Genomic DNA, 14248 nt, shown 5'->3' with positions numbered 1-14248 from the left:
CGTTTTCACTGACATACTTACTTGTACACACGCCCTCTTCTGCGATATGTATTCTATGTTTGTTTATAGTGACCTGGGTGTGAGTTAAGACCGATATTGTGCGATTAAAAGGCTTTTTTTATATTTTAAAGCCAGTTTGTTATCAAAAGGTAAGCAATTACATGTTTTTATTCTGTTATACTGTCTCTGAAGTTTATGATATAAAATTGACAGGCATTTGCTTAACTTTTATTTCACGTGCAGCATTAAAAGGGTTTTCCCAAAACAAAAGTTAATTTTAAAAATTGTCTGTGTCTGACCGTGTACGAAACCTAGACCGGAGTGGTCACCTAAGAAGAGAGCCAAAGCTTTTACTTTAAGAGAAGAAGGGTAGAGTTACCGGGAAATTGCAGCTCGAATTGGAAAAAGGGATCTCACCGGCCAGCGTTCTCAAAGTGTGTAAGCGGTTTTAAGAGACTGGTTTGGTAAAGAATACACCAGGTAGAGGAAGGAAGAAGGCTACAACTCCTCAGACTGATAGAAGAATTGTTAGAATCGCCCTAAATAACAGGAAATCAACTGCTGTTGACATCAACAAGGAATTGTCAACACCGGAGTGACAGTGTCCGATCGGACAGTTTGACGACTATTGGTAAACGCGGGATTAAGAGCCAGAATACCACATAAAAAGCCATTTTTTGAACGCCTCACAGCGTCCGAAACATCTGCAGTGGCCAAAGAACATTCTAAATGGACAACTGAACAATGGAACAATGGAGAAATGTTTTATGGAGCGATGAGACACGCGTATCCATCTTTGGCAGCGACGGTGTCTGCTACGTGGGACCATGACCTGAAGAGGATTGGTTGCCAGAGTGTACAGTACCCACCATGAAGCATCCTCTGAGTGTTATGGTATGGGGCTGTGTGTCCAGAGATGCAGTTGGTAGGCAGCAGGTAATTGAAGGAACAGTTAATGCTGAAAAGTACATCAAGGAAGTCCTTCAGCCTAAACTCATTCCTCGGCACGTGATGTATTTGGTGAAGGGACACCGTTTATTTTTCAGTAAGATGGAGCCCCATGCCATACAGCTAAAAAATGTCTCTCTTGGTTCAAGGACAAAAATGTCCAGCTATTGAATTAACCAAGAAACAGCCCAGATCTCAATCCTATTGAGAATCTCTGGGCTCGGCTCAAGAGAGGTGTCAAAACAGCGGGCTTCACACAAGCAGGAGCTCATTGCAGCCATCATCAAATCATGGTTTCATATCATCACACCATCTGATTTACACAAACTGGTAGATAGCATGCCAAGAAGATGCCAGGCAGTCATCAAGGCCAAGGGCTATCCAACTAAGTATTAACATTTTAGTGTTAGATATGAAAATAGGACAAATAAATGGCTTTTCTCCCACAGTCATCTGAGTGACAATAGTGTCCAGTTTGTTGACAAATGAACAAATTTCCTGCTAATATTGCGTTTCTATATGAGATTGTGTTATTTCTACTTAAAAACTTTACTGTGAAATCAAAAACATTCATGAAATTTGGATTTGTATTGGCAAAATGCTAAAAATGTCTAAAATCTTGAGGGTGTTGTTGTCTCAATTTTGGCGACTAGTGTAAGTGTCTGCTTCATAGTAGAAGCAGCTTATACCCACAGCCTTCTGTGTTCTCCTATGATACAAGCATGAAAATAATGGTGTACTGCTTCATTTCTCCTGAGGTGGTTCCACAGTGAACTTTGACACTTGCTTGATGCCCTCACAGATTGGAGCGGACGTGACCCTTTTTGTAAAATAATGAGATTGTACAGAGCAGAAAACCCTTTATTCCTATTGCTGAAATTTAGGAATATTTCAGATTCAGTGAAATTGTTTTCATTTTATTTTTGAAAACTTCCCACGAAAGAAAGTATAACATGAAATGGTTGTGTTGGTTCCTTATTATAGCTATTTTATCCTATATGATGGTCTTTTTTTTTTCCAGCACCAGAGCACATGCTTTGCATCCAAAATGGAAAGTTTGACCATGCTGATCGAATGTTCAACAGGTTAGTGATCTGCTGTGCAGGGGTCACTAGGCTCAGTGGTCAAGTTTGGTCCTGTCTAGAAATGTTTTAGGATTAGTATCTCAGGTCTGATGTATATTGTATGCCCTCTTCAACTGTATTTTTTGTTCTTGCAATAATAAATAAATATGCCGTCAGTGACCGTACTAACTTTAGTGCTTGTAGGACATCATGTTCAGGACAGTTTGAGCTATTTTCTTAATGCAACAAAAAAATTTCATGGTCACCAAGGTTAAAAATACAGTAGTACTGCAGCCCGGTCATCAGACACTTGTCTGCAGATTCACATTAGTCGAACAGTACTTTTTCTCTCCGTTGGTAAAGCCCCCATACACATTAGACTAATGTCGGCCGAACCCACCGATATCAACGGTTTGGCCGACAGTCTAATGTGTATAGGGTCACTGCCTGACCGATGGTCAGGAGAGATGCCGATCACTCATATCCAAATTCGGACTGGACTGCCGATCATTGTTCTGCATGAGATAAGACGCCGGCCAGCCTGTCAGTTGGCGGCTTTTTCATAGAGAACAAAGGGGCAGTCCTGTGTATGGGAGTGTTGTCTGAGATGGCTGTCAACCGAGAGATTGGCTGAAGTATCGTATATTTGACAGCCATTTAATATTTATGGCCAGCTTTAGCCTCTGCCTGTGAAAATGTGATGACCACAGGAGAGCACTACCTTCTTTAATCCATGCCAAGACTACTGTAATCACAGAACGTTGTGTTAGGCTTTATTCACACCTCAGTATTTTTCATCAGTATTTGTATGCCAAAACGAGGAGTGTCTCCAAAACACAAAACAGGTGACAGTCTTTCAATTAGTCTTTCTGTTTAAGTGCCACTCTTGGTTTTGGCATAAAAATACTGATGAAAAATACTGACATGTGAATGAGGCCTTGGCGAGCTTTCTCTGCAGACACACATATCACTGATAATTTACCGGTTTGGCTCAGATATTCAAGTTATGTAATCTACAGGTGTTTTTTTGTTAATTATTGTAATTTACTGAGATAATGACTTTTGTGTTTTCATTGGCTGTAAGCCATAATCATCAACATTAACAGAAATAAACACTTGAAATAGATCACTCTGTTTGTAATGACTCTATATAATGAGTTTCACTTTTTGTATTGAAGAACTAAAATAAATTTAACTCTTTGATGAAATTCTAATTTAGTGAGATGCACCTGTATATCTCATGTTTCTATCTGCTGCTGCAGCTGAAATTAGCAGGGAGGTTTAAAGGGTGTCACAAATGCTGTTTTCCTTTTAATCTGTTCCATACTGTAATGAATGTGGTGTGGCCTGCACTGGAATAGAGCTAATTAACAGCACAGAACACGCATTTTATTAATTATGGATTTGAACCTTCCTTTTGCACTGATGTGCAAATCAGAAATGTTTTTTAAATGGGGTCTTTAGTTATGCTGTACATATAAAGGGAGGTTATCATCAGAAAATTACCTATTGTTTAAATCGTGTTCTTTGGTTAAATGTAATTCTTTTATTTTTCAAACATATCACGATTAGAAATGCTGCACTTTTCACGCTGGCCACTGTGGCATTTTTATTTCATATTTCCTGAAATGGAGTTAAGCTATGTGCACACGTGGAGTATTAGGATGCAGACATTTCTGCATTTCTTGGCAGGAAAAACGCTGCACAAAAATGCCCTTTTTTGCTGGTTTTTGAACAGCAATCAATGCTATTGAGATGGATAATAGAGAGAGAGATAATATATGGACAGACATATAGACATGTAATTGCACAACCCCCTGACCTATAATAAAATTGCACCCTGTGGACCTTATTGGACCGCTTTTTATGATCAAATGAAAGCAATAACATGGGTTCCCCCCCATTTTTTGTAACCAACAAAGGTAAAGCAGACAGCTGTGATCTAATATTATCAGTCTGGGAAGGTCCCTGTGTATTGGGACCTTCCCAGCCTAAAAATACCAACGCGCAGCCACGCCAGAATTGACACATCACATTAGATGCACCAATTCTGGCGTATTGCCCTGGTGCAGTGGCAAACTGAGTAAAGGTGCTTGGGGTTGATGTCAGCTGTGTCCAAAAACACAGCTGGCATCAAGCCTTTGTCTTTTGTGTTAGTAATGGAGAGGGGTCTATCAGACATAACCATTACTAGCCCAGTAAGAAAAACACACACAAATATACTTTCTGGAAATAAACACTCCCCCACACTGTCCTTCATTTACCAATATATGTATTTTTTTTAATAAAAGTTCCCACGCAGGTTCACTGAATCTAACATTAGTCCCGAGCGCTGAGTGACCAGGAACGTCTGAAAAGCAGTGACACCAGTAACGTCAGCAACGTCATTGCTCTTAAGATGTTCCCGGTAACTTTGTGCTCTGGACTACGTCCGATTCGGTGGACCACAGCGGACCTGCGTGGGAACTTTTTTTTTAATAAATTGGTGAATGAATGATAATGTGAGGGAGTGTTTATTGAAATAAAGTATTTGTGTGTTTGAGCTAGTAATGAGGGTGTATGATAGACACCTCTGCATTACTAGCACCAGGGCTTGATGTCAGCTGACATCAACTCCAAACACCACTATCTCAGTTGCTAAGGCAAAGTGCCAGAATTGGCACTACTTCTGGGGTGGCTGCAGGCTGGCATATTTAGGCTGGGAAGGACCCAATAGTCATGGACCTTTCCAGCCTGGTAATACAAGCCCACCACTGTCTGCTTTAACTTTGCTGGTTACAAAAAATGGAGGGGGGAGGGGGGGCACCTCATTGTTTTTTTTTCATTTATTTAATCATAAAAAGCTGTCCAATAAGCTCGGCAGGGTGCAATTTTATTATGTCAATCTGTCGCATTCACTGTTGTCTAAAAATGCATGCAAATATGCAGCAAATCCACAATCCTATTTTGACTACCTTCACTGAAGTGGATGGGTGAAAAAACACTGCATAAAAACGCTGAAAAATTGACATTCTGCAGATTTAAATCTGCAAGACACAAATTTGCAAAGTGTGCATGGCACTTCAGAATTCTCATTCACTGGCATCCGGAATCCCTTCAGGTTTTGTGACATCCGCGCTGCAAAAACGCGACTTGTGCACACAGCCCTAGAGTCTAAGAAAAAAAAACCCCAGTGGTCAGTGTGAAGATTGCAGGATTTTTATTTTTTATTCTTAATTGAGATTGTGATATGTAACAAAAACATTTTAGCGATTAAAACCTGATTTAAACAATAGGTCATTTTCTGATGATTGCTTCCCTTTAAAAATTCTGTCCACTGCTCGGGCACCCCTTTCTTAAATACTTTGTCCCCCCTTGTAAGATAAAATATTGGGCTACTGGTACAGGATGTGAGTATGTAGGGTATTTTTATTTTACAAGGGGGAATATAGTATTTAAGAAGTGGTTCTTGGAGTAGTCGACAACTCCTTTAAGGTAAAAAGCCAGCACTGCAGTGTAAAATTAAGCAACGTAAGCTCCATGGCCATGCAAAAAATAACTAAAATAATGACCCTTTCACTTTTCCAGTATTGCAGAAACCTGGAGGAACTGCTTAGAAGGAGTAACTGACTTCAAAGAGGTAATTGAGGCTTACATATGGTCAGGACTTATTTTTTGTTTTTTTGTTTTTCTTTTTCTGTTAATTTCAGTTTTATTTTAGTTAATTCCAGAGTTTTATGGAAGTGATGGCACATTCTTGCTGAACAGTTTGAACCTGGACCTTGGAAAAAGACAAGGGGGGAAATTAGTTGATGATGTAGATATTCCTCCGTGGGCATCAGGTATGAGAACCAAATATTGTCATACAAGAGTACAGATCAGTACGGCTTCTGTGAAAAGTGTATCATGTGCATTAGAATCTAAGTACATTTTTTTTTTTTTAATAGATGTAGATGACTTTCTGCGGAAGAATAGAGAGGCTTTAGAAAGCCAGTATGTGTCCGACCATCTACATGAATGGATTGACTTGATATTTGGCTGTAAGCAGAGAGGAAGTGAGGCTGTAGCTGCACATAATGGTAAGCCTGTTAAAGACGATCGATCGCTTTTACAGCAGACATAAGCCATAGCACAATCCGGTCAGTCTGTGACCCATCTCCTATGCTGCGGCTGCATCAGACATGCACTGTGCACACTCCCTGCCGCGCAGTGACTTCTTCCAGCGGTGAGAACAGATTGGGCATAAAAAAAGTGAAAAAATATACATACTTTGGTACAGAGGACTAAGAACGCTGTAGCGTTCCATAGCTTTTGCAAAGTATGTATATTTTTTTCACTTTTTAATGTGTTCATTTTACATTTGGTGTGTGTATTATATTATAATATAACATACTGGAACCTGTCTTGGACATATCTACGTAAAACACCATGTAGTGGCGTGCTTTCCGAGCTTCCCCACTGAGTGGATTATTTTGTTTATTCTGGACGTTGAACACTTGCTGAGCGAAGCAGACGAGTTGCCTTTGTCATCGGCTACTGCGCTCTGCATATTGATCTTCAGTGCTTTAGGCAGTGACAGGCGGCTCGTCTGCTGCCCTCTGCAGAGGTTACACTGACAGCCGAGCTCAGTAAGTGTTCATACTAAAAAAGTAAAGAGGAAAAAAAATTCAAGTCACCCCAATAATCACTATTAGAAATAAAATAAAAAAAGATTGGTATCACCACATCTGTAAAAGCCCAGTCTATTTTTAATGTCCAAATTAAAGGGATAATTGAAGTCACAGTGCTGTGACCTTCATTTACTGGTAATGACTAGTGTTGAGCGAACATGCTCGACACTGCTCGGTACTCGCCTGAGCATCACGCTACTCGGGATGTTCGGCGAGCACAGAGCATTTCCGGGTTACTCTGGCGGGAGCTCGGGTCTCTGTCCTGCATGTTTGGCGCTCTTTACAGAGCCAATGAACATGCAGGGATTGCCAGCCAGTCACTGTAATGCCGCAGCCATGTTGTTTGTGGGCATTACAGTGATTGACTGGCCGCACAGCGTCACCTCGAGTATTTAAAACCGGGCGCCGCCATCTTGGACACAGTCGCTCCGGATCAGACAGTGTAGGGACAGCGCTGCTGATTTAGGGAGAGATATAAACTGCGAAATAGTTAGTGTAGGGTCTGTAAAGGCTGCCAGATCAAACAAACAGTCCTTCTCAGGACTAATATCCATCCCAGATATCAGGCAGGCAGGCTGTATAGGAGACGCAGTGGTTATACCAGCAAACGCTGCATTACAGTCCTGTGTGCTGCTCCTGTTGCTGAAATTGCTGGACTTAGCTCCTGGTCTCAGGGGACAGGAAAAATCCTTTTTTTTTTTTTCATCTAAATCCTCTTTTTTTTTCTTCCTCCTTCACACTGTACAAATACCTGTCTTATTAACCTTTTGGTGCCCCCCCCCAAAAAAAAAAAAAAAGCGTGTCTCTGATTTTTCAGACACAAATATATCTGTTGAAAATAGTCAGGTGTAGGCTAGAGAAACAGAACTGTTGTTTTGCACTTCCACGGTTCAAACCTCTGTACTATCCACTTTTGGGCCATTTGGTATCTAAAAAAAACACAGTTTGAGTGTGTCGCTCACTGTTCAGCCGCAATTATATCTATTTAAAAAAGTGTGGTATACCCCAGAAAACAATAACTGTGGTTTTGCCATCCCACGGTAAAAAATCTCTATTATTCAGGTTTTGGTATATTTTACGTAAAGAAAAACAGTAATAGTTTCTCCCTGATTGTTCAGATTGTTTAAAAGAGTCGGGTGTAGGCCAGAGAAATAGAACTGTGGTTTTCCTCTTCCACGGTTCTAATCTACTCTTTATTACCCTTTTTCCATTGATAGTGCAAGCTATTTTACTTCCTTTACAATGGGCAAGGTGCGTGGCAAGGGACGTGGAAGTGGACGTTCTGGTGATGGTTTGTGCAGAGGACGGGGCCGTGGCCAAGGTGAAAATGTGCCACATCTTCTCGCTCCCACTTCTTGACCGAATTACTAGGGAAGCACAGAACAACACCAGTATTGAGAACTGATCAGTGTGAACAGGTTATTAATTGGATAGCAGATAATACTTCCAGTTACCTGGGCACCACCACCTCCGGTCTGTCTTCCACACAGTCAACTCTTAGTAGCCGTGAGTCTCGACCGCATACTCCTCCTCACCCTGATGCTCCTTTCTCCCACCATGCCGAGTGTCGTCAGACAGCAAGTGATCCCACACTTGGACACTCTGAAGAGCTGTTCACTGGTCCATTTCCATATTTGGGCCCCTCGCCTGATACGCTTGAAGTGGTGGAAGAGGAGATCCCATGTTGCGATGCCCAAATATTTGAACAGCCACAGCCACAGGAAGTCGACGTTGGCAATCTGTCGCAAGAGGTGGACGATGACGAGACACAATTGCCAGGAAGTGAGGAGCAGGATCGTGGTGCGCAAGTGGAAGAGGAGGAGGTGGTGGATGATCTAGTAACTGACCCAATGTGGAAGGAGGACATGCAGAGTGAGGCCAGCAGCACACAGGGGGAGGGAGGCAGAGTACCCCAACAGGCAGGAAGAAGCAGTGTGGTGGCCGCAGACAGAAGGCGGGCAACCGTTCCCCGTAACAACAACACGAGGGACGTTGCCAGTACAAGTGGTAGGTCTTCCAGAGTCTGGAATTTTTTTAAAGACTCTGCTGATAACCCCAAAAAGGCCATATGTTCCACCACTGCTTCTTCCACTGTTGTGCGTGCTATAGAACCCCCTGTTGTGTGTGCAAGGCAATCCCCTGTCCATACTGCATGTAAAGATGCCCCCTCCTCTCAGTCTTCACTTGTTATGGCAGTTTCTCAAGAAACAGCATCAACGTCCACGTCCCACCGCAGCGTTCAATTGTCCATATCCCAGACCTTTGAACGAAAGCGGAAATTCGCAGCTAAAGCCCCACAGGCCACAGTCCTAAATTCGCACATTTCACGACTGCTTGCGTTGGAAATGCTGCCTTTTAGGCTGGTGGAGACGGAATCCTTCCGCAATCTTATGGCGGTGGCCGTCCCTCGGTACTCGGTCCCCAGCCGACACTATTTTGCCCCTTAGTGCCATCCCCGCACTACACAAGCACGTGTCCCAAAGCATCTGCCGTGCCCTCAACAATGCAGTTACTGGGAGAGTCCACCGGACAACGGACACGTGGACAAGTGATTGTGGCCAGGGACGGTACATCTCTCTGACGGCACACTGGGTAAACATAGTGGAAGCCGGGACCCAGTCGGACCTTGGGACGGAACACGTCCTCCCCACACCGAGGATAGCGGGCCCTATGTCCGTCATAGTTGCCCCCACAGTGTATAGCTCCTCCGCCTCCTCCTCCATCTCGGATATCACCACATCAGTTACAAGCTGGAAGCACTGCAGTACTGCCTCCGCCAAGCGGCAACAGGCTGTGCTGAAACTCATAAGCTTAGGTGATAAACCTCACACTGCTTGTGAGTTGTGGACAGCTGTGAAAGAGCAGGCAGATCTGTGGCTGAGACCGCTGAACCTACATCCCGGCATGGTCGTGTGTGACAATGGCCGTAACCTGGTGGCGGCTCTGAGGCGAGGTGAGATCACAAACGTACCATGCCTGGCTCATGTGCTTAACCTCGTGGTTCAGCGGTTTCTTAAATCGTACCCCGAGTTGCCAGATCTGCTCGTGAAAGTACGCCGCCTGTCAGCTCATTTAAGCAAGTCGGCTACAGCTTCCGCCGCCCTTGCTGTGTTGCAGCAGCGTTTGCAGCTTCCGGCACACCGACTGGTGTGTCATGTCCCCACACGTTGGATCTCTACCCTCCACATGTTGCAAAGGATTTGTGAGCAGAAGAGAGCAGTTGTGGAGTACCAGCTGCAACAAGGCCGTCGATATTCAGGTCCGACTCCACACATAAGACCTCAGGAGTGGACCTGGATGTCTGACATATGTACCATCCTGACAAACTTTGAGGAGGCCACCAAGATGGTGAGTGGCGATGACACCATCATTAGTGTCAGCATCCCACCACTTGTCTGTCTTTTGCAACGCTCTCTGCAGAGAATTAAAGAGGAGGCATTGCAGCCAGAGTATGATGAGATGGATCAAGAAGCCGTAGTGGGCGATTACACACAGCCCAGCCTCATCTCATCCCATCGTGCATTGGGGGACAATGAGGGAGAGGAGGAGGAGGAAGAACAGGAGCTGCTATCATGCGCTGTAGACGGTAGTACCTGTACAAGTGTCATACCGTCGGTTCAGCGTGGGTGGCCTGAGGACAGGGGGGAGGAGGAGGAGGAGAGCATGGTCAGTCGTCATCTTGGTGAGGACACGGAAATCTTGCCCGTTACCAGTCTGGCACGCATGGCTGACTTTGTTACGCTGCCTTAACCGTGACCCTCGCTTTGTCAAAATGTTGGGTGACAGTCATTACTGGTTGGTGACACTTGTAGACCCCCGCTACAAGGAGAACTTTCACCCTCTTATTCCTGAGGTGGAGAGGTCTACAAAAATGGGGCAGTACCAGAAGGCCCTTGCTGCAGAACTCTTAAAAAAATTCCCATCTGAACAAGCTAGCGGCAGAGGTCACAGTTCGTTGCCCAACCAAGGCGTACAGGCAAGAGAGATGCAACTCCAATCCAGCAGAGGCAGGGGAACACTGTCAACGTTCTGGGACAGTTTTCTGACATCCGCCCAGCTTACAGGCCCTGAGGCGCGGGGTAATCTCACAAGGAGTGGAAAGTTTCAAAAGATGGTGAGGGAGTACCTTGCCGACCGTACCAGCGTCCTCCGTGATTTCTCTGTGCCTTTTAATTATTGGGTATCCAAGCTGGACACTTGGAATGAACTCGCTCTGTACGCCTTGGAGGTCCTGGCCTGCCCTGCCGCTAGCATGTTATCTGAGCGTGTTTTTAGTGCCGCTGGGGGAATTATAACTGATAAGCGCACTCGCCTGTCAACTGACAATGCTGACAAGCTGACCCTTATCAAAATGAACAAGGGCTGGATTGGGCCAGACTTCTCATCACCACCAAATGACAGCAGAGTAACATAAAGTCAAATCCACTGTGTTATTTCGGGAGGTGTATTCACATGCACCGCTTCACACCCACACATGGGTATACGCTTCCTCATTTCGGCTGTTTTATGTTCTTCTCCTTATCCTCAGCCTCCACCACCACTATACCACCAGGGTGCCAGCATTGCAAGCTACTCCGTCCTAATTTTTGGAAGCTTTAGCTTGGAAGGCATAAGCAAATCCTATGGGAGACCCACTCCGCAATACTGGGACTTATGTTTGTAATATGCTGTACTGCATGGTTCTTGTAAGGGGCATTGCAAGTTGCTCCGTCCTAATTTTTGGAAGCTTTTGCTTGGAAGGCATAAACAAATACTATGGGAGACCCACTCCCCAATAATGGGACTTATGTTTGTAATATGCTGTACTGCATGGCTCTTGTAAGGGGCATTGCAGTTCCTCATAATTTTTGGAAAGCCTTCCATTCACTGCTTAGGCCAACAGTGCACAGGAGACCCAGTTGCTATAAATGGAAAAAAAGGTTTAGTTAACGCCCTCTGACCTCCATGTCATTTCCAAGGGGCATTGGAGTGCCTCGAAATTTTTGGTAGGCATTGCACTCACTGTATGCCCTATAACTGTGTAGCCGAACCGCTCCTTTTGTTACAGAAACATATCCTACAAGACATATCTGGTTGACTGGCCTGATATTGATGTGAATGGTCCCTGTTCCTCCTGCTCTTTCTCCTTTGCCACCACCTCATCCATCATTTATCACCTGAAGCTTTGTTTTAACGAGAGTCATAGAACTTGGATAGTAGCAGGAAAACATCCAGCAATCCTCGGAGGAGGTAGGATATGCGCCAAAACGCTGACCACCTCAGGCCTAGCCGCTACTACATACATGCGCTTGCATTCCAACAAAACAAAGCAGATGCTAACTTCTATCATCCTCATCATGCTCCTCACCTTGGCACTCTCAACTCCCCTGATGGAGAAGCCAGGGCCCACCGGAGGAGTCTGGTTGTCTGGTGGGCTCGGCCAATGCTGCCCTAAAGCAGGCCAGGCTAAGAAAAGTGTGGGAAAGGTTACCGGGACATATAGGGGTGGCTGGGGACCGAGTATGGACACCCGGCCGCCCCCTGGAGGCTGGGGAGCAAGCGGGGACATCCGGCCTCCGGGCGGCTGGGGACTGAGTATGGATACCAGGCCGCCGACGCAGCCATGGCGTGGTGGCCAGATTCCGCCTCCACATGCCTAAAAGGCCCAATTTAAAGTGCAAGCAAGCAGTATGGTTTTGCAGCCTGGGGGTGGGTGGGTGGCAGGCTGCATACTTGCGCTTGCATTGCAAGGAATGGGAGAGGTACAATTGAACACTGCCCTGGGACAAGGACTTGAACGGGGATAGTTGCAAGTCTGCAACGACAGGTGCAGGGTGGGAGGCATCTTCGCATGTACCATGAACAGGGGGTTGGCATGCACACACTACAGCGGAATAGGCTCTCCTTCCCACTAAATGCACTGGGGAGGGCACAGGTAATGTTTTGGTATACGCGCTTAATCTTATGTATAAGGCACACCAGGACAAATAGGGGCGGCTGGGGACTGAGTATGGATACCTCGCTGCCGAAGCAACCATGAGGTAGTGGCCAGCTTTGGCCTCCTCCAAACTAAAAGGCCCCATTTCAAGTGCAAGCTAGCAGTATGGCATTACAGTCTGGGGGTGGGTGGGTGGCAGGCTGCGCACTTACACTTGCATTAAAAGAAAACAAAGCAGATGCTAACTTCTGTCATGATCATCATGCTCCTCACCTTGGCACTCTCAACTCCCCTGATGGAGAAGCCAGGGCCCACCGGAGGAGTCTGGTTGTCTGGTGGGCTCGGCCAATGCTTCCCTAAAGCAGGCCAGGCTAAGAAGTGTGGGAAAGGTTACCGGGACATATAGGGGTGGCTGGGGACCGAGTATGGACACCCGGCCGCCCCCTGGAGGCTGGGGAGCAAGCGGGGACATCCGGGCGGCTGGGGACTGAGTATGGATACCAGGCCGCCGACGCAGCCATGGCGTGGTGGCCAGATTCCGCCTCCACATGCCTAAAAGGCCCAATTTAAAGTGCAAGCAAGCAAGCAGTATGGTTTTGCAGCCTGGGGGTGGGTGGGTGGCAGGCTGCACACTTACACTTGCATTAAAAGAAAACAAAGCAGATGCTAACTTCTGTCATGATCATCATGCTCCTCACCTTGGCACTCTCAACTCCCCTGATGGAGAAGCCAGGGCCCACCGGAGGAGTCTGGTTCTCTGGTGGGCTCGTCCAATGCTGCCCTAAAGCAGGCCGGGCTAAGAAAAGTGTGTGGGGGGATGTTCCAAGGAGAAATAGGGGCGGCTGGGGACCGAGCATGGACACCCGGCCGCGGGGCGGCTGGGGACCGAGCATGGACACCTGGCCGTGGGGCGGCTGGGGACCGAGCATGGACACCCGGGCGGCTGGGGACTGAGTATGGATTCCAGGCCGCCAACGCAGCCATGACGTGGAGGCCAGATTCCACCTCCACATGCCTAAAAGGCCCAATTTCAAGTGCAAGCAAGCAGTATAGTATTGCAGCCTGGGGGTGGGTGGGTGGCAGGCTGCATACTTGCGCTTGTATTGCAAGGAATGGGGGAGGTACAATTGAACACTGCCCTGGGACTAGAACTTGCACGGGGATAGTTGCAAGTCTGCATCTTCTGATGCGGCAAGGATGACTTATGATGGGCACACTTTTAGGCAGTGACCTGGGTGTCAGAGATGCTCCAAGGGGTCTTCCCCATGCTGTTCCCATGTCTTTTCAGCACTGTATGCATGTGTCACACAGCACATGGCCAGATAAGGTTGTAAATTGTTAAAATGACATTTCCCGGTTAATGCATTTGTCACAGTTGAAAGCAATACAAAAGTGCAAAAACGCATAAAAAAATGCTACTTGTGAACATAGCCCAAGGTGTGGAGGAGTATTTTTGTTTTTGGTTATTTATTTTACCTTCTACACAAGTCTTTACCCTGGAAAAGAAATTCTTTAACATATTTCACAGGAAAAAAGTTTCAGTTTCTTTTTTTGAACGTTTTATTGTGAGCCTGTAAAAGTGGCTTAATACCTCTGACCACGTTGTTGACAGCAGTGACCTGGGGGTCAGAAATGCTTCCTGGGGCGATCCCCATGCTGTCCCCATGTCA

General features: G+C 45.8%; 1 protein-coding gene across 1 annotated transcript in view; it reads left to right on the top strand.

The window, feature by feature from the left end:
- NSMAF (neutral sphingomyelinase activation associated factor) overlaps positions 1–14248 on the top strand; it is a 121449-nt gene that overhangs the window by 71827 nt on the left and 35374 nt on the right. The window contains exons 16-19 of the mRNA XM_073679332.1: positions 1970–2033; positions 5580–5631; positions 5713–5833; positions 5939–6070. Of these exons, the coding sequence (XP_073535433.1) occupies positions 1970–2033; positions 5580–5631; positions 5713–5833; positions 5939–6070 (369 nt within the window). The remainder of the gene's footprint in view (positions 1–1969; positions 2034–5579; positions 5632–5712; positions 5834–5938; positions 6071–14248) is intronic.

Source organism: Phyllobates terribilis, unplaced genomic scaffold (assembly GCF_046119375.1).
Source record: "Phyllobates terribilis strain yellow unplaced genomic scaffold, ASM4611937v1 Scaffold_4__5_contigs__length_816908805, whole genome shotgun sequence".
Lineage (NCBI taxonomy): Eukaryota > Metazoa > Chordata > Amphibia > Anura > Dendrobatidae > Phyllobates > Phyllobates terribilis.
The sequence above is the reverse complement of the archived record's forward strand: the minus strand, read 5'-3'. Positions and strand labels throughout refer to the sequence as shown.